The following is a 24935-nucleotide window of genomic DNA, read 5'->3' as shown; positions in this document are numbered from 1 at the left end:
GAAGGATGTAAGAGAAATTCCTAGGGGCCAAAAACAAAGAGAAAGGTGAAAAACAGAGGTGAAAGCCCCTGAGCTGCTGTGGCTTCCCTGGAGGGAACAGGGTGAGGGCTGGTCACTCTCTAGATGCTTAGGTGTTTGTTTTTTCATTTACATACAATCAAATGCAGAGATTTAAAAATCCTTAGTTCTACAGAGTTTGACAAATATCTACATCAGCAAAACTACCATTCCAATCAACATATAGAAATTGTATAATGGGGGCTTGGATTTTAACGTCCACTAGAAAGCAAGAGGGCATGGAAGAGGTGGAGGGATGAAAACGACATGAATCTATCTTGGCCTGGGCTTAGCTGGGAAAAAAAACTCTCTTCTAGGACTTTCCAACTATAGGCCCATGCCACATGTGGACTTAGAGCCTAAACACATAATACAGAGAATGACAAAGGTGACCCAACCAAAATACAGTTGAGATTTTAAAAATGAGAATACAGTGAACAATGTTATACCAATATATTTGAAAACCTAAGGTGAAGTGGAGATTTTTCTTGAATAATATGAATTAGCAAAACTCACTCAAATGTAGAAAACTTGAATAAACCAACAATTAAAGACATTCAGCACACAGAAACTTACCCATCTGTCAAAAAACAGACAAAAAACAAACAAACAAGAAGCCCCCCAAAAAACAACACTAAAAACAAATTAACCTTCAAGTAACAGGTAATTCCCTGTCATATATGAAACATCCCAAATAAATGTCTGTATAAATTCTTTTTTTTTTTTTTTTTTTTTTTGTGGTTCACGGGCCTCTTACTGCTCTGGCCTCTCCCATTGTGGAGCACAGGCTCCAGACGCACAGGCTCAGCCGCCATGGCTTATGGGCCCAGCCTCTCTGTGGCACGTGGGATCCTCCCGGACCAGGGCACGAACACATGTCCTCTGCATCGGCAGGCAGACTCTCAACCACTACGGCACCAGGGAAGCCCTGTATAACTTCATTTTTAAAGTCTGTATAACTTCAATACTAAAACCAAAGATATGACAAAGAAAAATTATAGGCTGCCGTCAGTTAAAAAAATCAATAGCAATCCAGCAATGTGGTAAAAAAATAATAGTACACAACCAAGCAGACCTTATTCTAGGAATCAAAGGTATTTTCAAATTAGTAAAGCATTGTAGGGAATTCCCTGGCAGTCCAGTGGTTAGGACTCGGCACTTTCACTGCCATGGGCCTGGTTTCAAACCCTGGTCGGGGAACTCAGATCCCTTAAGCCTCGGGGTATGGAAAGAAAGAAGAAAAGAAAGAAAAGAAAAGGGGCTTCCCTGGTTGCGCAGTGGTTGAGAGTCTGCCTGCCGATGCAGGGGACAGAGGTTTGTGCCCCAGTCCGGGAAGATCCCATATGCCGTGGAGCGGCTAGGCCCGGGAGCCATGGCCACTGAGCCTGCGCGTCCAGACCCTGTGCTCCGCAACGGGAGAGGCCACAACAGTGAGAGGCCAGCGTACCACACACAAAAAAAAAAAAAGGAAAGGAAAAGAAAGAAAAGAAAGAATGAAAGAAAGAAAGAAAAGAAAAGCAGAATTCCCTGGTTAGGACTCTGTGCTTGCACTGCCATATGGTGAGGGGGAGGGGTATATGAAGGAAAAAATACTGCATGCAGTAAAATTCAACACCCATTCATTAAAAAACTCTAATTAGGTGGGGACTTTTTTAACCTGATAAAAGCGTATATACCAAACCCCAGGAACAAACATCACACTTAATGGTGAGATGTCCAAGGTATTTCTGTAAAGGACACCCAGGACCACTGGACATAGTGAAAAGAAGCAAAAATGAAAGTACTGAATAAGAAGAAAAAAGCCGTCTTTACTGACAAGAGATGTCATTTTCTCTCTAACAAAAATATTAAAAATCCAACCTAGACACTACACTTGTGCCACCTTCGTCCCAGCCTTCTCGTGTTGTCAGCCCACACCTGAAAAAGGGCTTATTACCCTCCCTCAGGGAAAGGAAAGTGAAAACCACACGGGAACTGTTCTCGGTTGTATAATTTGATACAACTACTTTGGAGCAGAACCGGGCACTATCTAGAATCAGCACAAATCCTTCAACCCAGCATTCTCATTTCTAGGTATATATACACTAGACCAGTGTTTTTATAAACTCTTTTGACCGTGATCTATAGTATGAGGTACACTTCACATTGAAAGCCAGTACACTCATACCTCAACAATAAAACAGGTTTCACAAAACAATACTTTACCCCTCACTACCTACACTCTAATCTTTTCTGTTCTCTTCTGTTCTATCTTATCTTGTGTAAGTATGCTGGTTCTGATCTCCCTAAACTGATTTCACAATCCACTAACTGGTCACAAGCCACAGTGTGAAAGCACTGCCCTAGCAGCCTGTATGAATACTCAGGAGACGTGAGTAAGAACACAGTACTCCAGTGTACTCCCTTCAGCTGCTGTACAGTACAACACAATACAACTCAGTCACGGCAGTAAACGTTTTCATCCTGCACTGGAGAAACAGGCACAAGTACAGGAATTAAGTTTGAAATAACAAAAAAAAAAAAAGGGAAAGAACTTACATTTCTATCAATGGATAACGAATGAACTGTGCACTCATAGATGAGACACCCTATAGCAGTTAACATGAATGACCGTATCCATATACAGCGATACATAAAGTCATAGTTCTCACAAACATAATGGTGAGTAGAAAAGTTGCCGTTCACAATGCATTTTCAGTTTTAAAGGCAAATGACCTCTAGATGTAGCTAATACATGTGCAATAAAAGGGGAAATATGTGTGATCCCTGCGAAGACAGACGACACATCCTGGCTGCTCCTGCAGCTGGTGTGGCCACGGGACTGAGTTCTGGCCAAAAGGAAATAAGCAGAGGTGCTACTGGCAGCGTCTCAGAACTTTCCTTAAAGCACAGCTAGTATATCTGTCCCTTTTTCCTTGCACTTGCTAGATGGGACTACTGGTGCTGGAGCAGCTGTTTCTGACCATGAGGTGCACTAAGGAGTGGGGGGGTCCCACGTAGTGCAGCAACAAGGTAGAAAGACCCTAGGTCTCTGAAGACTCGGAAGTAGAGTCATCACGCCAGTATCATCCCTCAGCTGCCCATCTCTGGGCTTCTGAGTAAGCAGGAAATAAACTTCTATCATAGTTAAGCCACTGTAGTTGGAGTGTCTATTATTTGAAGCCTAATTGAATCTTAACTGATTTAGGTCACTGCCAGGTAACATCAAGGAAAATAAAATTTGCTTAGGGAAGACGAGATACATGTGCTTAGAAGAGCAGCCCGACCCAGAGCCATAACCACGCCACTCAGGATGGCTGGTGTGAGAGGAGGTGTTAAGGTTAAGGGCACAGAAATGACTTTACACATTCGCTCAAGCATTCCGAATCCTCGGTGGCAATGCTCTTCAATCTGTCAACTGTACTGAAAAGACTTGTCCCTGTGGTATACTTTACATCTCAACTCCTCAGCTTCTCCGCCTATAAAATGTAGATAGGTTATTTATTGCATGGCTCAGAGGATTACTCTGAGTACTGACACATAGTGAGCACTCGGTAACCATAAGTGATGACTGCTCTAGCTTTTGTGTCACTAAACATCTACTAAGTCCCAACTGAGTGCCAGGCACTGTTCCAGGCACGGGGGTTACTACAATGAACACATTTTTAAAAGCCCTTGCCTTGGTGGACCTCGTTATATTCTAGCTAGACTGAACCATCCACGGTTCTCTGGCTTCTGGTCCTTTTTATGTACAGTAAGTTCCACCAGAGTCCTCTCCCCACTTCACTTCCTCATTGCTCTTCCAAGTTTCATCTTAGATATCATTTCCTCTAAAAGTCTTCCCTAACCCCTACACAACTGAATCAAGGGCTGCTCTAAGGTGTTTCAAACGGCACAGGGCCTGACACAGAATAAATGCTCCAAAATATTCAGTAAACAAAGCAGTAAGTACACATGGGCCACAGCCTCAAGTAGAAAAAATGACCAGAACTGGCTTGCTCTTTGTCATTCAAAGTTACCACACTAAACACTGAAAACAAAAACAAATGAAAAGCCCACATAAGTATCATACCTAAAGGATTCTTCTTGTCTTTACACTTCTCGTTGAATTCAAGCATAATTTTTTTCGTAAGTTCATCAACAGCTGTATTGGAAGGTGCACACACAAGGACACGGTTTTGTTTGATTTTGGCATTGGAGTTCTCATCTGAATGCCCCCTCTTCTGGTTCGACAATTTGCAACAAATAAACAAACAAACAAAAAAAAACAAACAATACTGATAAGCTCTATTGTGCAGTGTTATAGTTCTTCTCTACTGTCACATATATTTGAAAGTTCCCCTAATAAATAGTTAAAAGTAAATAAAAGCACCTACATCTTACACTGATGTTAAAAAATTACTCTGGCCGGGAATTCCCTGGCCAACGAGTGGTTAGGACGCAGTGCTCTTACTGCCAAGGGCCCAGGTTTGATCCCTGGTCGGGGAACTAAGATCCCACATGCCGCATGGTGTGCCCGAAAAAAAAAAAAAATTACTCTGGCATAAAATCTAACTTCTCTGAGCCTTACCTTACTATCCACTTATTTTATTCAATGTTCAATCCAAAATGTAACCCAGGAATACATTCAAGATTGTCTCCTGGGATTAGCCGTGACCTATAATAAAGCCCGAAGACCACTATTCTAGCCCATAGAATTAGTTTCACACAAGATAACATTTTCTGTTCCTTTTATTTCTTATAACCTTCTCTACCTCTGCTACCGCTTTATCTGATATAGTTCCACACAGTATCAAAAAGATACACAGAAGTGAAGGGAAAAACACACTTTAGTACTTATTTACACGTTAAAGTAAAACAACATACTCAATTAAGGGCACAGATGCCCTCGTGCACACTCTACCTCTGTCAGTAGGCGGTACAGGAGGCCCACAATGGTTTTTGATTTTCCTGTCCCGGGTGGTCCATGAATCAGACAGATCTTGGCAACTGCTGGGGAGTGTTTCACCATGGCATATGCAGTTTCTATCGCTTTCTTTTGGTCTTCATTGAAATCTTTTAGGTAGGCAATCTATACAAAAGACACTAGTGAGAACGAGCGGTTCTTCCTGGGATGGCACAGGAGAGCGAGAGAGTGGAAGACATCTGTTTGAACTGCTGCTGACCTTTGTCAGACAGAAGCTTTGGTGATGATCAGGCAAAACCCCAAAATGACCCTTAATCTAAGAACCACTTTCACTACTGGAAAGAGCTACTGATGAGTCTACAGGCCTCAGTCCACCTACAACCACAACAACTATATTTTTATTTGTGATTCTTATAAAGATGATCACAATAAACTGTTTTGTACTTTTCTTCTCTTTATTCCGTGGTTCTTCCCATTTTAGTCAATCCTCTCTTTAGACAGTAAAAACATTCCAAGACTTCCTTTCCTAACACAAGTGATACAGTCAAAACAACAGGGATTTGGGGTCAGATCTGAGTCTACACCTCAGTTTCACTCAAACGCTAGGTCTCTAAACTCCTAACCTCTCTGGGCTTCAGGCTTTGACAATCATTAAATCTGGGATTCCTTAGAGGGTGGGAACTGACTGAGAAAATGCATATGAAAGTCCTAACACAAGACAGGGGTTCAAATAACATTCCTTTCCTTCCGCCTGTCTCTGTGTTAATTTCCTGGAACTTACACCCAACTCTTACAACAATGAGAAATATGTGTTCACACAAAAATCACAACTTCGTCGTCACACTGACAACAGTACCAGTCAATGCTCCACTGATCATTCAAATGCAAAAGTCATTCCATTAAACCTCCTCTTACTCCTGTATTTAATTACCTAACAAACAGTTAAGTAGGATGTTCACCTCACATTTTAATGCTGCTCTGCAAGCATGTTTTCAATTCCTTTTTGGACTCTACCTTTTTTCCTGAGGTAAGCTGACTAACTTAACACAAAGAACTACTTTGCAATATTAAAGAAAACTAAGCACTAAAAACGTCACTGGGCACACATGGTGACTATGTCTTTGTTGTAGACAACAGGGAATGTGTGACAGATAAAAATAACATGCTTTAACATCTTGACATGAAATGTTCTGACTTTCCCTGTTATCAAATGACTGTCACTCACAATTCTCTCAGATGCTGTAGTTAGTAAATCTTTTGTACAGAAGTCCATGGGGTTTGGATTCAGAACGGCTCTGGCCAGTTGGTTCCGACCACTCAGCAAAGACATGGCTTTCAACTTCCTCTGTGTAGTCACCAGAGAGCTGATTACAAGACATTTCACGAATTCATTTAAATTGACTGGTAAATTATGTTGAGTCTGGATGGAAAGGGAACACTCAGATTTCCCATTACGCACTATTATCAAGAAGGAGAAAAAGCAATTTCAGTTACCAGTGAATAACAGTGTCCAGTTAAAAAGGTTATTCAGAACAAGGTGTTTTGTAACTTTTTTTTTTGTGGTATGCAGCCCTCTCTCAATGTTGTGGCCTCTCCCGTTGCAGAGCACAGGCTCCGGACACGCAGGCTCAGCGGCCATGGCTCACGGGCCTAGCCGCTCTGTGGCACGTGGGGTCTTCTCAGACCGGGGCACGAACCCACGTCCCCTGCATCGGCAGGCGGACTCTCAACTGCTGCGCCACCAGGGAAGCCCTGTAACATGTTTTTTATACATCATTTAAATAATTTTCTCAGTAAGTATCTACTGACTGCCTCCTAAGAACCAGGCAACATTCCTGTCCTCTGGAGGCTTATTTTTTAGAAGAAGGGGGCAGATAAGCAAATAAACATGTCAGGTGATGGTAAGTGCTAGGAAGAAAGCCGAGAAGGGGGATGAGGAAGTGATGAGGGTTGTGAGGGAGTGTTGTTGTAGACAGGAGAGTCAGGGGAGGTTTTCCTGATATGATATTTGAGCAGAGCCATGGCATTAAGTGAGTGAGCCATGCCCGTAACCGGGGAAAGTGGGTTACAGGCAGAGAATCAGCAACTGCAAAGACAATGGGGCAGCAAGGTGCCTGGATTATTTTCACAACAGGGAGAAGGCCAGAATGGCTAGAAGGAAAAGCAGGGAGAAGCGAGCTAGAAGACCAAGATGGTAAATGCAGCTACACTTCAGAGGGCTCTGCAGTTAACCACTCTGAACATGACTCTGAGTCAGGTCAAGAGCACGGGACAGCTCCGCGCAGGTAAGTGACACACGCTAAGTCACACATTAAAAGAATCACTTATCGCGAATGAAGAATAAACTGCAATGGAAAAAGCACAAGAAGACAACTTAAGAGGCTAAAATCTAGGTAAAAGTGAATGGTCACGTGGGCCAGGAGGCAGCAGGAGAGGTGGCACTTGGATGTAGGATATATGGCCAAGGAAGATCCGACAGGACTTCCTGATGCATTAGATGGAGCGTGCGAGGGAAAGCAGGACTCGAGGATGACTCTGAGGTTTTGGGCTGAGCAACTGGAAGAATGGGATGGAGGTCCCACATGCTGAGTGGGGAAAAACCAGAGCAACAGCAGATGTCAGGCAGTAAATCAAGTGCTTCCTTTTGGAGTAGGTTTGAAATGTCTAATAATCTCCAAATGGAGATGTCAGGTAGTTGGATGCATGAGGAGTTCCGGGAAGGAGACAGAAACCATTGCTAAATCTTAGAAACAGAACTTTGGCAAATGTAACCACTTGTAAGAGTTGAAAGCACAGATGAAGCTAGATATCCCTGGTGCTCAACGCATCTTGCACAAAGAACTGAGCTCTGACCACACAATAGTGGACATGGCACACCAGTTATGATGCGGCACGATGTTAAACTCTAAGAGCTTTGTTGCTATTTTTAAGGTATGATACAAAAAGGGGAAGGAATAATGATCACATATTCTCTTCCCGTAACAGAGACTAAGAGAGCAGCAATGTCAAAAAGGCAGCTTGGCATATATCAAGCATGTGGACTTCGTAGTCAAACAAAATTAGGTTTCAATTCTGGACCAAGTGTTTAATAGTAAGGATGCCTTTGGATATGTTACTTAACATCCCTGAACTCTGATTTCCCAATGAGCAGGGAACAAACCATTCTGCTTTGCAGGGCTCTGGGAAAAGATGATAAATGTGTACAGGAAGGACAGGGCACACTGGCTGGCACACAGTCAGTAGTCCTTAAATTCAAGCTAACATTATTTTTGTTATGCTACCTTAGGGAGAGAAGTCCCTACACCACAATGGATGGGAGTGATGAAACAGTAAACCCCTCCAGTTGCCTTACAATTAGTTCTGTGTTTGGTCTGCTCATCAATAATTAGCCCCCAAACCAAGGCTGGAATGTGATTTAACAAACAGATGGTTTGCAAACTGTCTGTTTTATAACAAACACACTGACAGATGAAGGAATTTACTAGAAGGAGAAGACATTACAAAAGAAAGCTTTAAAATCCTAAGTCTAAAGCAATACGTGCTGGGCCTTTTCCAGCTGAGTCTAGAAAAACTAAAAGAGGACTCTGAATGGTAAGTAATCAACCTAGCAAATACAGTCTGGTAAACATAGAGCAAACATACATCTGGTAAATGGACAGCAAATAGAGGGCTGGTAAATGTATAGCAAATACATGGCTAGTAAAGCCTAATTTAGAGGGAGATGAAAAGATGAGCTGCTGACAGATTTCTCTTCCATGTCTCATTAGGTACTTACTGACTGAAGTGCGGCGGAACGTATGAACATAGCCACAGTAATGTTCACGGGGAACTTGCAGGCGATGTCTCTCTATATCCTTCTTCTCTCCATTTACTCTTTCAGGAACCAAAAACACCAAATCATTTTCCTTTGGATGAAGCTGTTTAGCTAGTTCACATTCCTCAAGATAAACTATAACACAAGAAGAAGCCAGCATTTATTCTAACAGAATTATTTTACATGAGATTAAAGGATATTAAACGCTTGTACTAAGTTCAAGCAAGTATACAGCACTAGCGGACTTTGTACATACTTCAAAATGATAGTCTAAGCTAGTCAGCATTGACAAATATTGATCACATAGCATTATAAAAGTCTTCTTAAAAGCTGCTACAAAGCCAAAATAGATGAAGTCATAATATTCAAAAGTAGCTAATACATTTCTTTTCCTTGAAGTTTACCTTAGTTTTTAATCAAGGAATTTTCACTTTTGTGCCCTGCTTTCAAAATCCCGAGAGAAAATCTGGAAACAGATCCATGTACACGTAAGAATTTTGAGCCTACTAGTGGCATTTCAAACAAGGGGGAAAGGACAGTAGTAAAATAAATGGGGCTGGGAAAACAGAGCAAGCTCTAAAATTAAAAAAAGTTCAGTACCAACTGCCAAATCCAGCAGCAACATACTGAACCAAAGCACGAAGTACTAGGATTAAGTAGACTGAACTACTAAGTCAAAAAAGAATTTTAAAAATGCATCATGTAAGAAATGTCTATTTGAAGGCATCAGAGAGCAAATACAACAATGAAGAATCACTCTGTTGAGATCCAGAAGAAGGTGGAGATCCGTAAGGGTCAGCCCAGTATTTTCCCTAGAAACATCTGAACTCTTCAGGGAGTGGCAGCCAGGAATTTGAGCAGTACCTGGGATAGCCTTGTACAAAAAAAAAGAGACAAAAACTGGAGTCCAGGGCCTGCATAGATAAAGTAGGCATCCTGGTAGCCCTCAAGCTTCAGGTAGGGACCATGAAGGACTACACCCAACAATGAAGGCAGCTTCAATTCACCCGAGTACTTCAGGAAAGCTCAATCCTTTAAGCCGGATTAAGATGATCCCACATTGCTAGTACTCCCAGAATCCTGGCAGAAGCAAAGAAAAATCCTCTCTGGAAGAGGACATCCTATCATCCTAGGCCCCTGATTATTTTTTAAATAGCTTTCCAAAGACAATGACCAACATATTAGAAATAAGCAAAGCACCAGGAGAGAATACATGAACTACTAGAATCAACAAACAAACAAAAAAGGGCTGCACAAGGCACTACACAGAGTACAGTCCTTGAATTGGTTCTAGGACTCCCGCAGGCACCAAAATCCTCAGATGCTCATGTCCCTTATGTAAAACGGCATAGTATTTGCATATAACCCACGCACATCCTCCAGTACACTTTAAATCATCTCTAGATTACTTATAATACCTAATCCAATGCAAACGCTATGGACATAGTTGTAAATCCAACATAAGTGGTATGTAAATAGGTGCTGGTGCATAGCAAACATGTTTTTCTGGAATTTTTTTTCCCTGAATATTTTCAATCCACGCTTGAATCCGATGACGCAAATCCCGCAAATACAGAGGACCAACTGTATGTATAACACAGTTTAAAATATAGAGTTAAAATACGTAACAATAATAATATACAAAGTGGAACAGATAAACAGGGTTAAAGTTTTTTAAGATTTTGCCTTATCTATGGAGACACTTAAAGTATCAATGAAATCTGTAAACTTTGAATCATGTACGCTCTAAGTTTTCACCTAAACTACTAAATGGCAAAAGAGGTACAAGTTGACGTATAATTTCCAAACTAAAAGAAAAGAAAAAATGAATGGTTCAAAGGTCTCACATATATGTAAAGAGTACACTCTAGTTCTATCAGTTTTTTCTTTATATATGTTATTAGGTATTCAAAATGGTCCTATCTTCTGTTCACTGAACTTGCTATCATTGTGAAATACTCGCTTTTAATCTCAAATAATGCTCTTCTGCCGTAAAGTCTATTTAGTCTGGTATTAACAGAGCAAAACAAGTTTCTTTTAGTTGGGTTTGCATGAGTAGCTTTCTCCAATCTTCCTCTTCTAACCTTTCTGTATCCTTATGTTTACATGTATTACTTGTAAACAGCATATAACATGCCAATACTGATCTTGAAATAACTTTTTCTACCCAAAGATACTACGGCTACTTAGAAAATTGAAAGCTCACATACAGGATAAAACATATAGATGGTATCGGTTATATCAGGTAGCAAGAAAGCTCTCAAAGACTAGCCTGTCTAAAGGGCTCAGGAGCCAACTTGAAGAAACCAATTACAAAGACTTGAAACAAGTGTATTTAAGTCCATGTGTTCATAACGAGAAAACATTTTTTTAAAGTTCACTGGTCAACCCAGCACTTGCAGAGAATTAAGTCATTAGTTTGAAAACTGGTCAGGAGTCAAGTATCAATACTTATTCTACCCTTCTTTATAAAGTATACTACTGAGTAATCAAATAAAATGGAGCACTTTTTCTTTACAGAACTACAATAGCAAATAAATGAAGAAATGATCAAATAAAAATATCACCATTTTGTATCCTTTAGTAAAATAATTAATCTAGGCATTAAGGATCAACGGTTATAAGTATTACAACAAGAGAAATTAGAGATCAAGCACCTCCTGATAAAGGAACACACCAACCTCAGCTATGAACTAGTTTTGCCAAAAATATTAGGTCAAATGAAACTGATCAAGCCTCTAGATCCAACTATCAATTTACAAAAAGTACAAAGGACTGAAAAACATACTAAACACCACCAGGGGGATGCTATCAGCAAGACACAGACACAGACCCTGTAATTCTACAGGGTCAACAACACAATTTCTTCAAAAAATAAATTACAAAGCGGGAGGGATCCATGAAGGAGACAATTGTAATTGAAGAAGACATATTAACAATGTCAGTGAGTGGACCTAACTTGGATCTTAATTCAAGCAGGCTGAAATAAATTGTTCTTTATGAGGAAACGGAAAACTTGAACACTGCCTAGCTATCTAATATTAAGAAATCATGGTTCATACTTTAGCAACAAAATAATGAATTATCAGCAAAAATACTATGAATTTTTAGGTCCATCTCTATTAGAGATAGTCACTTAAATAATTATGACACCAAAAGAAAAAAAATCTAACCAATGATGATCTGCAAAACCTCTCCCTAGAAAACTGTAAAACATTACTGAAAGTAAACCTAAATAACTGACAGTATGTATCGTATTCAAATCAGTATTAGAAAGATGTCAATTCTTAACAAATGTCCACATCTTTTTTTTCTCTAAAACTTACATGGTAATGCAAAGGGACAAGAATAGCCAACGTACTCTTAAGGCCAAACAAGGTAAGCAGACTTGCTCATTAATGTTTATAATAAAGCTTAATTAAGTAAAATTAAGCAATGTGATATGGGCAGAAAGGTAGGCAAATGATCCAACAAAGAAGAAAGGAGTCCAGAAAAAGGCGAGTGCATTAAATGGACATTAGATTTGTAACAAATATGACACTGCAGACCATGGAGAAAGGATAATCTTTTCAATAAACACTACTGGGGTAATTACATCTCCATTAGGGAAAAAAAAATGAAACATGGCCCCTACATCTTACTCGTGTACAAAATCCATTCCAGGTCGGCAAAACAGCGAAGCCTCTAGAAAAGGGATTGGCAAACTTTCTGTAAAGAGCCAGATTTTTCTTTGCAGGCTACACATGGTGTCTGTTGCATATTCATCATCATCTTTTCTTCAAAAGCTTAAAAAAATGTAAGAACCTTACTCTTGGGCAGTATAAAAACAGGATACAGGGTAGATCTGCAAGCTGTGGTTTGCTGACACCTGTTCTAGATGTTAAGATAATATATTTATGACCTGCAGCAGGGAAAGGTCTCTTAAACCTTTGGCACAGACCATTAACCATAAAAAATACACAGATGCATTTGTTATGTTAAAAAATAAAGTCTAAACAAGAATAAAATAAGAATTTTAAAGACATCACTAAGAGAGACATAATGCAAGCCAAAGTGGGAGGATGGTTTATATCCAGATTGCATAAAGAACTTGCTACAAATCAGTAAGGAAAAGACAACTAACAGAAAATGAACAAGAGTCTTTAATAGGTGCTTCCCTAGAGAGGTTACTTGAGCATCTACTAAATATATGAGAAGGTGCTCAATCTCACTGATAGCCAGGATATTACAAAATAAAACCACAAATGGCCATCAATACACACACACTACAATGGCTAAAATGAACAGCACAATCAACACAAATGTGTTGGCAGAGACATGGAGCAACGTGACTTCCATACGCTGGTGGGGTGTGTCATTCTGCATGACTAGCTTGGCATTATCTACTCATGTTAAGCTCATGCATAATACCCTGAGACTCTGAGACCCACTTCAGGAGACAGACTCCACAAAAATGCCCTCGCATAACACGAAGAGACACATGAATGACCATAGTAGCATTATTCATAAAATGCTGTGTGTAGAAGAAGGCCTGAGGCTGCTCTCATTACAAAGGCCTGCTTACAAGGTTGGCCCCCTTGGAATCTGGGAACTTGGTTTTCCAGACAGCTCTCATCATTTGCTGATGACAATGGCTCACTGTACCTTACCTGTTTGCCAATTTTTTTCTCTACAGCTTATGTCAAACACCCACTTTACTTGTGAAAGTCATGAATGTGGGCTAGGCAGAGGGTGTTTTAGGCACTGGGTCTCTAAGCTTCCCTGGTAGATAATGTGTCACATGGGTTGTCGCAGCCCACTACTGGGAAAATTAAGTGTGTCCTGTGTGACTTCGCTGGGAAATGACTCTTGGAAACTTGCTCCTGGTTTCCTTTTTCCCTTTGCTGATTTTGCTTTGTATCCTTTTGCCATAGTAAGTCACAGCCATGAGCATGAATATAATTCCTGTGAGTCCTCCTAGCGAATCACTGAACTTGGGCATGGACTTGGAGAGCCCTGACACACAGGCCTAAACTGCTGAAAAAATGTCCATTAACGGGAGTTCTCTGGCGATCCAGTGGTTAGGACTCGGCGCTTTCACTGCTGTGGCCCGGGTTCAATCCCTGGTCGGGGAACTAAGATCCCACAAGCTGCATGGCACTGACAAAAAAAACTTCTTTAAAATAATAATCATAAAAATGTCCATCAACAGTAAAATTGTGACACAGTCACATATTGAAATACCACCACAGCAATGAAAAAAATACCAAAGATGCACACAAAATTGATGAATTACGAAGACATGTTACGTGAAAGAAGTCAGACACAAGAGTAAATGCTATGTGATTCTATCATACCATCAAGATAAATGGATGATAAAGCAGTGATTTAAATATTAGAAAGAAATATAAAACTACTACAAGAAAATATGGAAGTATTTATCTGATTTCTAAAACCAACTGAACAGTAAAGAAATAAATACGGTATTTTTGAACATGTGAAGATAAAAATTGTCTGCCTCAAAAAGTGCATGTGAAACTGAACAGCAAATAATGAAATTGAAAAAAAATTAACAATGCATACAAGTAAGAAAATAACCTCCCTAAGAGATAAAAAAAGGACAAAAGGCATGAACAGACAATTATCCGCCCCCCCCCCAAGAATATAAAAGACCAATAAAGATTTGAGGACAAAAACTACAACTTCAAATGAGATACATGTTCCATATAAAACTGAGGGATAAGTTTAAACTAGCAAATGAGAAGAGATACATTCTTACATTCTTATGTCAGAAGTGAAAATGGTATTCTTTTTGGTAGACAGAGGCAATATGAACCGAAAGTCTTAAAATGCACACACTGTTTGATCTAGCAAAGGGATTTATTCAGTGTAACAGTAAAAAATCATAAGTAATGTACATGTCTAACTAGAAATTACTGGTTAAAGAGAACGATGGAATACACTTACAATGGAATAACTACAAACACTGAACATGCTCTTATTATTTACCTCTGAAAAGACATTTATAATAGACTAAATGAAAATAAGTCAAATGTAAGCTTCACGAAGGTGGAATTTTATGTTTTCATCACAGCTACATACCTAGCATCTAGAATCATACACTATCAGGTAGTATAAAGTCAGTAAATATTTGCTGAATAAATACATGAAAAAAGTCACTTAGGTAAAATAACCCTACCCACCCACCCTTCACTCAGATGAATAGGAAGTCTAGCAGTAAGATATACAATACTATGTTCATAAGATGATCTCTGAATGATGGGAACTGTGAGTGATGTTTATTTTACTATTGGCTAATATTATCTGAATAATCTACAGTGAACATATAATACCTTCCCCCCCAAATATATGTACACGCTTTTTTTCTTAAGTGAATCTATGGAGTGGGATGGACTGCAAGGGGGAAGGAGACAGACGGAGAATTTATACTTTTTATTTTAAAGGGTTCTAAATGCTTGGTTTCTTTATAACTAAGACATAACTGTGACACCTGCTCCAGACAACTCATGAAGTGAGAGCAGAGACGGCAGAGAGATTTACTCAGAATCTGTACGCACGATCATGTCAACACCCCCTCCGCCCCCGCCAATCAAACTCCCTCACTCACCTTCTCTCTCCCTTGCCCAGCATCTAGGGACACTTTGGCCTGTGGTATTCTGCTAGCACAATGGTTAAAACCATGAATTTTATAACTGTCCCAGTAATTATCCTCATTAAGTAAAGACTTTAAACATACTCTTTGTAAGAGCTTACAAATTCACCTCAGGAAACCTATATCCCAGAAAATGCAAGCACTTATTATGTTCCCTCAAATAGCAATCTCCAATTATTATATGATAGAGCCCAAGTTACATAAGAAAGAACTCACCCACAAACTCCCAGTATTTTTTATAATCAGCAGGAAATTTTCGTAAATGCAACTGATGGAATTTCTCTTTGTTTGGAGAGCTGTTCCATTCCTGTGCCACCTACGCAAAGCAAAAAAAGCAACTTAAGAAAGCAAAAACATCTGAAAAGCCAATGTTAAACGGCAAAATTTTCCAAAGTAAGCAACCATAAAATCCAGAACCTAGAACTCCTGTGTGACACAAACATTAAAAATTAATTTGGGACTTCTGGTTTCCAGCTTGGCATGTAAGGAACTTAGAAGTCGCCACTCCATCCTAACAAGTAAAAAGAGACAAAAAGGTGGATACAGAAAATCACAACTTGCCAGCGCAGAAAACTCTTAAGTAGAAACCTCCATGCCAGGAGGAAATCCTGAACTGGATGCGACAAACTGTTGGAGGCTCAGCATGACCTCTCTTAAAAACTCTAGGGGGACCCAGTCATAAAAGGGACTCCACACTTTGGTGAGTCTTACCTCTAGGAGCTCGAACAGGCCCTCACAGTGAACACTGGAGAAAATTCCCTGTGTGCTTCCAGCGGGGGTGGGGGGTTGGTGGGGACTGGGGTAAAGGAACCATTGTGTAATACACCAGAGCATTCCTGACCTTCTTAACAAGGCCTGATCTATGAGATGCTATTTTACCGGAGTCAAAGTTGCTGGGATTTTATCAGAGCTTAAACTACTTGAGGGAAGAAAACCAGCTCCAGCCCATTCTAACCATCCTGTCGCACCCAAGGAGGTGGGGGGAAACTAAGAAGCATGTGGTGTAAAGTTCTTAGTCCAGAGGCAAAGGCTCACTAAAAGAGTGACACCTTATCATAGGACTATGGAATGGTCTTCCTTCCCCCATACCTCATTTCTATATCACTAAAGGCCTATTTACTGCTGTTCCTTTTATTTAGTAGATTACGTCTGCCTTGCAACAAAAAATTACAAGGCATACTCAAAGGCAAAAAACACAGTTTGCACAGAATAAAGAAGCACTAAAACCTGTCAGATATGGCAGGAATACTGGAATTATCAGACCAGGATTTTTTTTTTTAAACTATAGTTAATATACTAAGAGTTTAATGAAAAAAGGAGGCCATGAAATAATAGATGGGTAATGTAATGAATGAGATGTAAAGTAGAAAGAATCAAAAGGTAATGCCAGAGATCAAAAACACTGTAACAGAAATGAAGGATGCCTCTGATGGCCTCATTACTACACTGGACATTGCTGAGGAAACAATCTCTGAGCTTGAGGCTACAGCAATAGAAGCTACCAAAGCTGAAAAGCAAGGAGAAAAAAATGGGTAAAAAAAAACACACCCCAGAATATCCAAGACTGTGAGATAATGACAAAAGATGCAGCATACACATAATGGAGATACGAGAAGAAGAGAGAGCGAAAAAGAAGCAGTATTTGAGGTATAATGACCCAGAGTTTTCCAAAATTAACATCAGACACCAAACCACAGATCCAGGAAGCTCCAAGACCAAGCAGAATAAATGCCAGAAACTACACCTAGGCATATCATATTCAACCTTCAGGAATATGAAATATCAAAGATAAAGGAAAAAAAAATCATGAAAGAAGCCTGTGGGAATAAACACCTTATTTATAGAGGAGGAAGGATAAGAATTACATCTAACTTCTCCTCAGAAACCATGCAAGCAAGGAGAGAGTAGTGAAATATTTAGACTGTTGAAAGAAAAAATCCTACCAATCTAGAATTCGGAATGCTGAAAAATTATCCTTTAAAAGTGAAGGAGAAGGGCTTCTCTGGTGGCACAGTGGTTAAGAATCTGCCTGCCAACACAGGGGACACAGGTTCGATCCCTGGTCCAGGAAGATCTCACATGCCACAGAGCAACTAAGCCCGTGAGCCACAACTACTGAGCCCGCATGCCACAACCACTGAAGCCCACATGCCTAGAGCCCGTGCTCCATAACAAGAGAAGCCACTGCAATGAGAAGCCCGCACACCGCAAAGAGTAGCCCCTGCTCGCTGCAACTAGAGGAAGCCTGTGCACAGCAATGAAGACCCAATGCAGCCAAAAATAAATAAACTAAATTTATTTAAAAAAGAAAAAAATAACTCAACAGTAAGAAAACAGACAACCTGATGAAAAAGATGTGCAAAAGGCCTGGACAGACACCTCACAAAAGTAGATATACAGACCGTAAATTAGTATATGAAAAAATGCTCCATATCTTATGTCATCAAAGGAATGCAAATTAAAACAACAAGATACTATTACACACGTATTAGAATGGCCAAAATCTGGAGCACTGACAGGACCAAATGCTGACGGGGATGTGGAACAGTAGGAACTCTCATTTATTGCTCGTGGGAATGTAATGGCACCATCACCTTTTTCTTTTTTTTCTTTTTTTTTGCTGAGCCACGTGGCTTGTGGGATTTAGTTCCCTGACCGGGGATCGAACCTGTGCCCCCTGCAAGTGGAAGTGCAGAGTCCTAACCACTGGACCACCAGGAAATTCCCAAGATGGTACCACCACTTTGGAAGACTGTTCGGTGGTTTCCTATGAAACTAAACATATTCTTACTGTAGGATCCAGCAATAGTGCCCTCACTATTTATCCAAATGAACTGAAAACTTATATTTACGTTAAAAACCTGCACATGGATATTTATAGCAGCTTTATTCATAACTGCCTAAACTTGGAAGCAACCAAGATGCCCTTCAGTGGGTGAACGGATAAACCAACTATGGTACAACCAGACAATGGAATATTATTTAGTGCTAAAAAGAAATGAGCTATGAAGCCATGAAAAGACACAGAAGGACCTGAAATGCACATTACTAAGTGAAAGAAGACAATCTGGAAAGGCTACATACTGTGTGATTCCAACTATTTGACATGCTGGAGAAAGCAAACTATGGAGACAGTAAAAGGATGAGTGATTGCCAGGGTTGAGACTGTGGAGGGGTGAACAGGCAGAGCAGAGAGGATTTTTAGGGCAGTGAAAGTACGCTGATATTAAAGGACTGATACATGTCATTATACGTTTGTCCAAACCCTTAGAATATACAAATCAAGCGTGAACCCTAATGAAAACTATGGACTCTGGGTGGTAATGACGTGTCAATGTAGGTTCATCAGTTGTACAAATGTACTACATTGGTAGGGGATGTTGATAATGGGGGATGCTATGCAGAGGTTCTCTAGCTCGCTGCAACTAGAGAAAGCCTGTGTGCATCAACCAAGACCCAACCCAGCCAAAAATGAATCACATAAATTTCTATATATATTTAAAAAAGATAAGTACTGAGTACTATCTCCAAAATTTACGCCCAATGAATTCACTTCTCTTTATTTCCATAGCTACCACCTAGATCAAGCTACCATCATCTTTCTCCTGGGCTATTATAATAGCCCCCGACAGGTCTACTGCATCTATGCTTACCTTTCTACAGTTATTCTCTAATGAGCAACTAAGAATGTTTTCTTTAAAACAAAAAAGTAAACTATTACATATTGCTACTCCCCCAGCCTAAACACCAACCAGCTAAAAATCCTCCAACATCTTCTCACTGTACTGAGAATGAAACCCCAACCTGCACTTACAGGGTTGTATACCATCCAGCTCTTGACTGATTTCTGCAATCTTACTTCATTTCCCTTTACCTCTAAGTTACCTCACTCCAGTCACATCAGCCTAATCTCTTTGCTCACATATGCTCAGTTAGGCCTACTTCAAAGCATTATAGTCTTGACCCTCCCCCCTCCTCTGCACAAAACCCTCCTCTCCTGGCTCTCAGCCCGATCTCAAAAGCAGCCTCCCAATGTCGCTCATCATATCAACCTGTTTTGTTTCCTTCACAGAACAAATTATAACAGGAAATTAGCTAAAAATGGTGCACTCTCCCTATAAGGGGTGTGGGCACTAAGAATCACAGCTGGTACTCCAGAAGGGCCCCCTTTCTGCCTGCTCCTTGTCTACACAACCTAAAAAGCAGCTGCCAATTACACTCTGCATACACGTGCATGCACACACAGGTAACCGAAGGGGACTGCAGACAGAGCCAGCAAACCAAAACTTTAAGAAAATAGAGTATTTGCCAAAACTGACCAAAACAATTGGTCCCTGTCAAAATAGTGCACATTTATCTAATATTTTTGTGTGTTAAACGTAAGGATTAAAAACTAATATATCCTCTATCAGTCACATCAGTGCACAAAAGACTCATATTTCTTTTTTCCCCCCACACACTGTATTTTATTTTTACAAGAGATAAATAAACTGACACCAAGCATTGCAAATGGATGACCACAACAAAAGCAACAATGATTGCAATTACCAAACACGAAACAGACTCATACTATGTCATAATATTGACATTCAGTCCAGGAATCCTCCACTGTAACAGCTCCTTTACTTTGCTGTGAAAATTGACTTGTATACTTTTTGCCTCTGAGTCCTGTGGGATTTTTTTTTTATTCAAGAGACTCATATTTCTAAAAGTTGAATTTGCTCGTTTGCCCTTTGGGGCAAGGGATAATTCTACGCAATGTCATTGCATTCCACCTGCAATAAGACATAAGAACTGGATAACCAAACACTGCGTTTCATGTCCTAAATAGGATACCAACCACATTTCTGTCAAAGGACTCTAAACACACTTCAGCATTCCATTAACAAACAATATTATGAAGTCAAATTACATCCAAATGAGGATAAGAAGCCTTGGCCCAAGACTGTGGTTGATGCCACAGTCTCTGGCTTATAAGAAAGAATAAACATTAAAAGTAATCAAGGTATCTGAGAATTCTCTGGCAGTTCAGTTGTTAGTGCTTTCACTGCTGAGGGCCCAGGTTCAATCCCTGGTCAGGCAACTAAGATCCCACAAGCCACACGTTACAGTGGGAAAAAAAAAAAGGAATCAAGGTATATTAATAATACCATTAATAAATGTTGGCCTATATAAACTAGAAATGCTAAAACAATGCTGTTTCACTACATGGTTAAAGAAAAAGAACAAGATTGCAAAAATAAGAAAAAAAGAACAAGATAAAACTTCATGGTAAAGATGACAGATTGAACACAGGCATTTCCTTTCATTCCCCTGAAACCCCACTAAAACACCCAAGGGATTTTTCACAACAGGATTAATTCATTAGGATGAAGAGAACAGAAGACGAGGCAAGAGTATCAAAATCTGGGAAGCTGGTAAGCAGATGGATGAATGGTTAACTAACTCAGCAAGTCCAAGAAGCTGAACTCTAAGAAGGAAGTGTCTGACATACACCTCTAGGAGGAGGAGGGCTGAAGGGAGACTGCCCATCCCTGTTCCTAGCAAAAAGCTAGAGTGGTTTCACTTCTATAAAGTGTGACCGTCTCTGCCTGTGGGGCAGCAGATAGAGAGGGGATACTGTACTTAAAAAAAAAAAAAAAAGGTGGGGGGGGGCGTCCCTGGTGGTACAGTGGTTAGGCATCTGCCTGCCAATGCAGGGGCCACGGGTTCTATCCCTGGTCTGGGAAGATCCCACGTGCCGTGGAGCAACTAAGCCCATGCACTACAACTACTGAGCCTGCGCTCTGGAGTCTTTGAGCCACAACTACTGAAGCCCTCGCCACAACTAGGGAAAAGCCCACGTGCAGCAACGAAGACCCAACACAGCCAAAAATAAATAAAATAATTTTAAAAATAAAATAAAATAATTTTTAAACAGGGAATTAAGCAAATATTTAGATACTGAATGCCTGGACCTTTCCCTCTGCCCCCACCCTCACCCCACAGTCAGCTCCCCATCAAGCCTATGCTTTCCAGGCAATCGATCTGAAGATTCTTCTTGGGGAAATCTGACCTCACTAAGAGGGGAAAAGAAAAGACTAAAAACAGTGACATGAGGGTGGCGATGAGGCTTCCCAATAAAATGCCAAATGGTCAACAAGCCTATCCCTTTCACTCAGAGCTTCTAATCGGTTTTAAAATCTTACATGTAACAAAATATAGATTATAACTATACCTAAGCATGTAATCTTAATATAAAGAATGAAACTAATTTGGATTTCACCATGTGATGGTGTCCTTCAGATCACATTTGACTTCCACAGTGCAAATAATAAAGGACCATTTTAGTAAAAGTATCTCTTTTCCTAAGCATCTCTTTTGACCTGTCATTATTTAAATGCATCCTCTTTTCTTATAGCATTAAAAAGTTGAGATATAGTTCACAATATAAAATTCACCACTTTAAAGTGTGCACACTACAGTGTGTTTTTAGTACATTCACTATTTTGTGTAACCATCACCATTATCTAATTCCAGAACATTCCCACCATCCCCAAACAAGCCTTATACCTATTAGCAGTCAGTCCTAATTCCCACACCCCTCCCTCACCCATCCCCTGGCGACTACTAATCCACTTTCTGTCTCTATGGATGTGCCTATTCTGGAAAATTCATATAAATGGAATTACACAATGTGTGGCCTTCTGTACCTGGCTTCTTTCACTTAGCATAATATTTTCCAGGCTCATCAAAGAACAGGTAAAAGTACATAGAACGGGTCATTCCTTTTAATAGTAGACTAATATTCCACTGTAGGCATATACCATGTTTTGTTTACCCATTCATCTCCTGATGGACATCTCGGCTGTTTACAACTTTTGGCTATTATGAACAATGCTCCCATCTGCTTGTTAGTATCCTGTTCTTAAATGTGAGTAAACCAACAAAAATCATTAGACATGTGAAGAAAGGAGTTAACATGAAAGGTCTGTAGACACTAAAATGAATAGGAAAAAAGCAACTGGGAAAACAGGGACAATGAAAAGAGAAGAAAACTTTCAACTAACTTTAAACTTATCATTAATTAACTTCAGGTAGTAAAAAATACTGTGCACATGAAGAAAGCACACAATCCTATAAAAAGGAATAATGAGAGGACAAGAGTACTGTGAAACTAAAAATATGCTCAAAATTTTTTTCAATAGACTTGGACGCTGAGAAAGTCTCCAAGGAAGGAGAATGACGATGACAACAACAAAGACAGAGATGGCAAAATAGAAAGAAATTTTAAGACATGCAAAGTTTCAAAATTTATCTCCTACACATTCTTTTCTCAGGAAGCTTGAAGGATGTGCCTTACTAAAATGAGAGGGTGACAAAAACAGACAACCCTGGGTACAGGAGACAAAGATCCAACACAGGAAAGAAGGAAATGCAAGCCCTAGGATGAGGATGGTGAGCATTTCAGGTTAACCATCCTAAACCAAGAAGATGAAATTTATCAACTATCTGATGTGCCTGATCATACTGAGAGGCCTAAACATCCAAGAGACAGCCTGAAGCTAAATTAGTAATACGTACATAGAAAATTAAGTAAACAATAAATCTAGAGAAAGCAAAGAGTCGGAAACGAAAAGTAGTTACAACTACCACATGACTTAGTCGCGGACACTTTTGTTTTTAATTCAAAGACCTTATTCTCTTTTGTTTAAATTAATTTATTTTTGCTGTGTTGGGTCTTCGTTTCTGTGCGAGGGCTTTCTCTAGTTGCGGCAAGCGGGGGCTACTCTTCATCGCAGTGCGTGGGCCTCTCACTATCACAGCCTCTCTAGTTGGGGAGCACAGGCTCCAGACACGCAGGCTCAGTACTTGTGGCTCACGGGCATAGCTGCTCCACTGCACGTGGGATCCTCCCAGACCAGGGCTCGAACCTGTGACCCCTGCATTAGCAGGCAGATTCTCAACCACTGCGCCACCAGGGAAGCCCAGTGGACACCTTTTATATCGTCAAAATAATAACAAATACTGACCTAAAAATTACAAGACTACTCCATAGTGAGGATGGGAAAACAGGAGAGGTGTGTGTGAACACAGGGCTGGGAAGAGAGGGTACTTCCTGTAGTGGGTAATTACAGAAAATGTCTAGTACTGAAAAATTAACAAGTCAAAATAGTGGCATGTTATTTAGAAATATGGAAGTAAATAACAAAAGGATCCCTCAAGGATCAAAAATAATTACTTGGGGAGGTGAGAGTGGCTGATTTTTTTTTTTTTAATAATGGCCCTTCCACAAGTATTTGACTATCTTAAACTTTGTGTATATACAAATGGAACTTGTGCTCATTCTGTTTTGAAAAGGTTCTGGCTACAGAAATGTCCTGAAGGAAGAAATCTTAAAGATAAACATATAAATACTTCTGAACTAAGGGAAAAATAAAATCACAAATGTGTCCTAAATTTAAGGGCTATGAATGGCCTCTAAGCAATTTAGTGTTTTCTGGAAAGGATAAACGTTCAAGAAAAAAATAAGCTCCAAGATGAAGAAAATCTCTGTATATTCCCCAGCTTATTTAACTGTATACACTGTTCACTGAACTAACGATTTTGTAAGGTAAGAAAATCATTCTTGTAATACTATTTCACATTGTTCTTAAGGAGAGAGACTGAAGAGCCTTTATCAGTTAGTTGTTTCTAATGGTTCTGAAACACTAGTAAAATAATTCTTACGACAATGGCTGAAATTTAGGGCATAAATTGACACCAACTTGCCTCTTTGTGCAGTACATCTCCTTTGCCTTTAACAATTCTAAGCTGGATCTTTGCAGTCTCTCTGCCTGCGATATACTTCCTATGGCCAACTCCTTCTGCTCACTCTGGTCTCGGTGTGAATACCATCGCTCACAGAGGCCGTCTCACCTTTCAGTCTCAAGTGCCTGCTCCCTTTTGTTCTAGATCATTCTAGAGCACTCTAGAGCCTTTTGTCCCGATCTGAAATGATCATTCCCAGAAGGCAGAGGCCTTGTCTGTCGTGTTCACCACTTTACCCCCGCCAGGTCTGTGATAATACTGGGCAAGTATCAGGCACCCGAGGATCTGCTGACTGAATACGTGGGTATTTACCTCAGTGCTCTTGGTTTTGAAGAGTCTTGTTGCACACTCACCTTTTGGGTTTTTGTTTTTTAACCAATTTGAAAAAAAGGAAAAATCGACCTGCTGTGAGAACACCAAAAACATCCTTCAAAGTGCAGGTGGATGTTTACACTAAAGAATTACTGTTTTTCTGAGGTTCAAATTTAACTGGGAATCCTATATTTTTCTTGGCAATCCCAGTCAGGCAGTAAGAAAGAGAGAAGAACCAGAATGGGATGTGTTGGGGTAGGGGGGCAGCTAAAGGCTGCTATGAGGCCTAAGAAGTTGGGAAGACAGATGAGAAATTTGGGATTTACTGCTTTGTGCTGACCAGTGTAACTTGCCCTTTGCTACCTCCTCAAGAAAACTTCAGTAAAGGTTTACACTACTTTTCAAAAAAATAAACGCAGATGAGA

The 24935-nt window shown here is 40.0% G+C and overlaps 1 protein-coding gene across 1 annotated transcript in view; it reads right to left on the bottom strand.

Annotated features, from left to right (window-relative positions):
- Nucleotides 1–24935, bottom strand: part of LOC308609749 (putative helicase senataxin) — a 61541-nt gene that overhangs the window by 20949 nt on the left and 15657 nt on the right. The window contains exons 9-13 of the mRNA XM_081223460.1: nucleotides 15625–15724; nucleotides 8718–8891; nucleotides 6168–6400; nucleotides 4940–5107; nucleotides 4109–4259 (exon numbers count right to left, since the gene is read on the bottom strand). Coding sequence (XP_081079586.1) covers nucleotides 4109–4259; nucleotides 4940–5107; nucleotides 6168–6400; nucleotides 8718–8891; nucleotides 15625–15724 — 826 coding nt within the window. The remainder of the gene's footprint in view (nucleotides 1–4108; nucleotides 4260–4939; nucleotides 5108–6167; nucleotides 6401–8717; nucleotides 8892–15624; nucleotides 15725–24935) is intronic.

The sequence above is a fragment of the Mesoplodon bidens genome (genome assembly GCF_964165515.1).
Source record: "Mesoplodon bidens genome assembly, chromosome: Y".
NCBI lineage: Eukaryota > Metazoa > Chordata > Mammalia > Artiodactyla > Ziphiidae > Mesoplodon > Mesoplodon bidens.
This window is presented reverse-complemented; position numbering and strand designations above follow the sequence as displayed.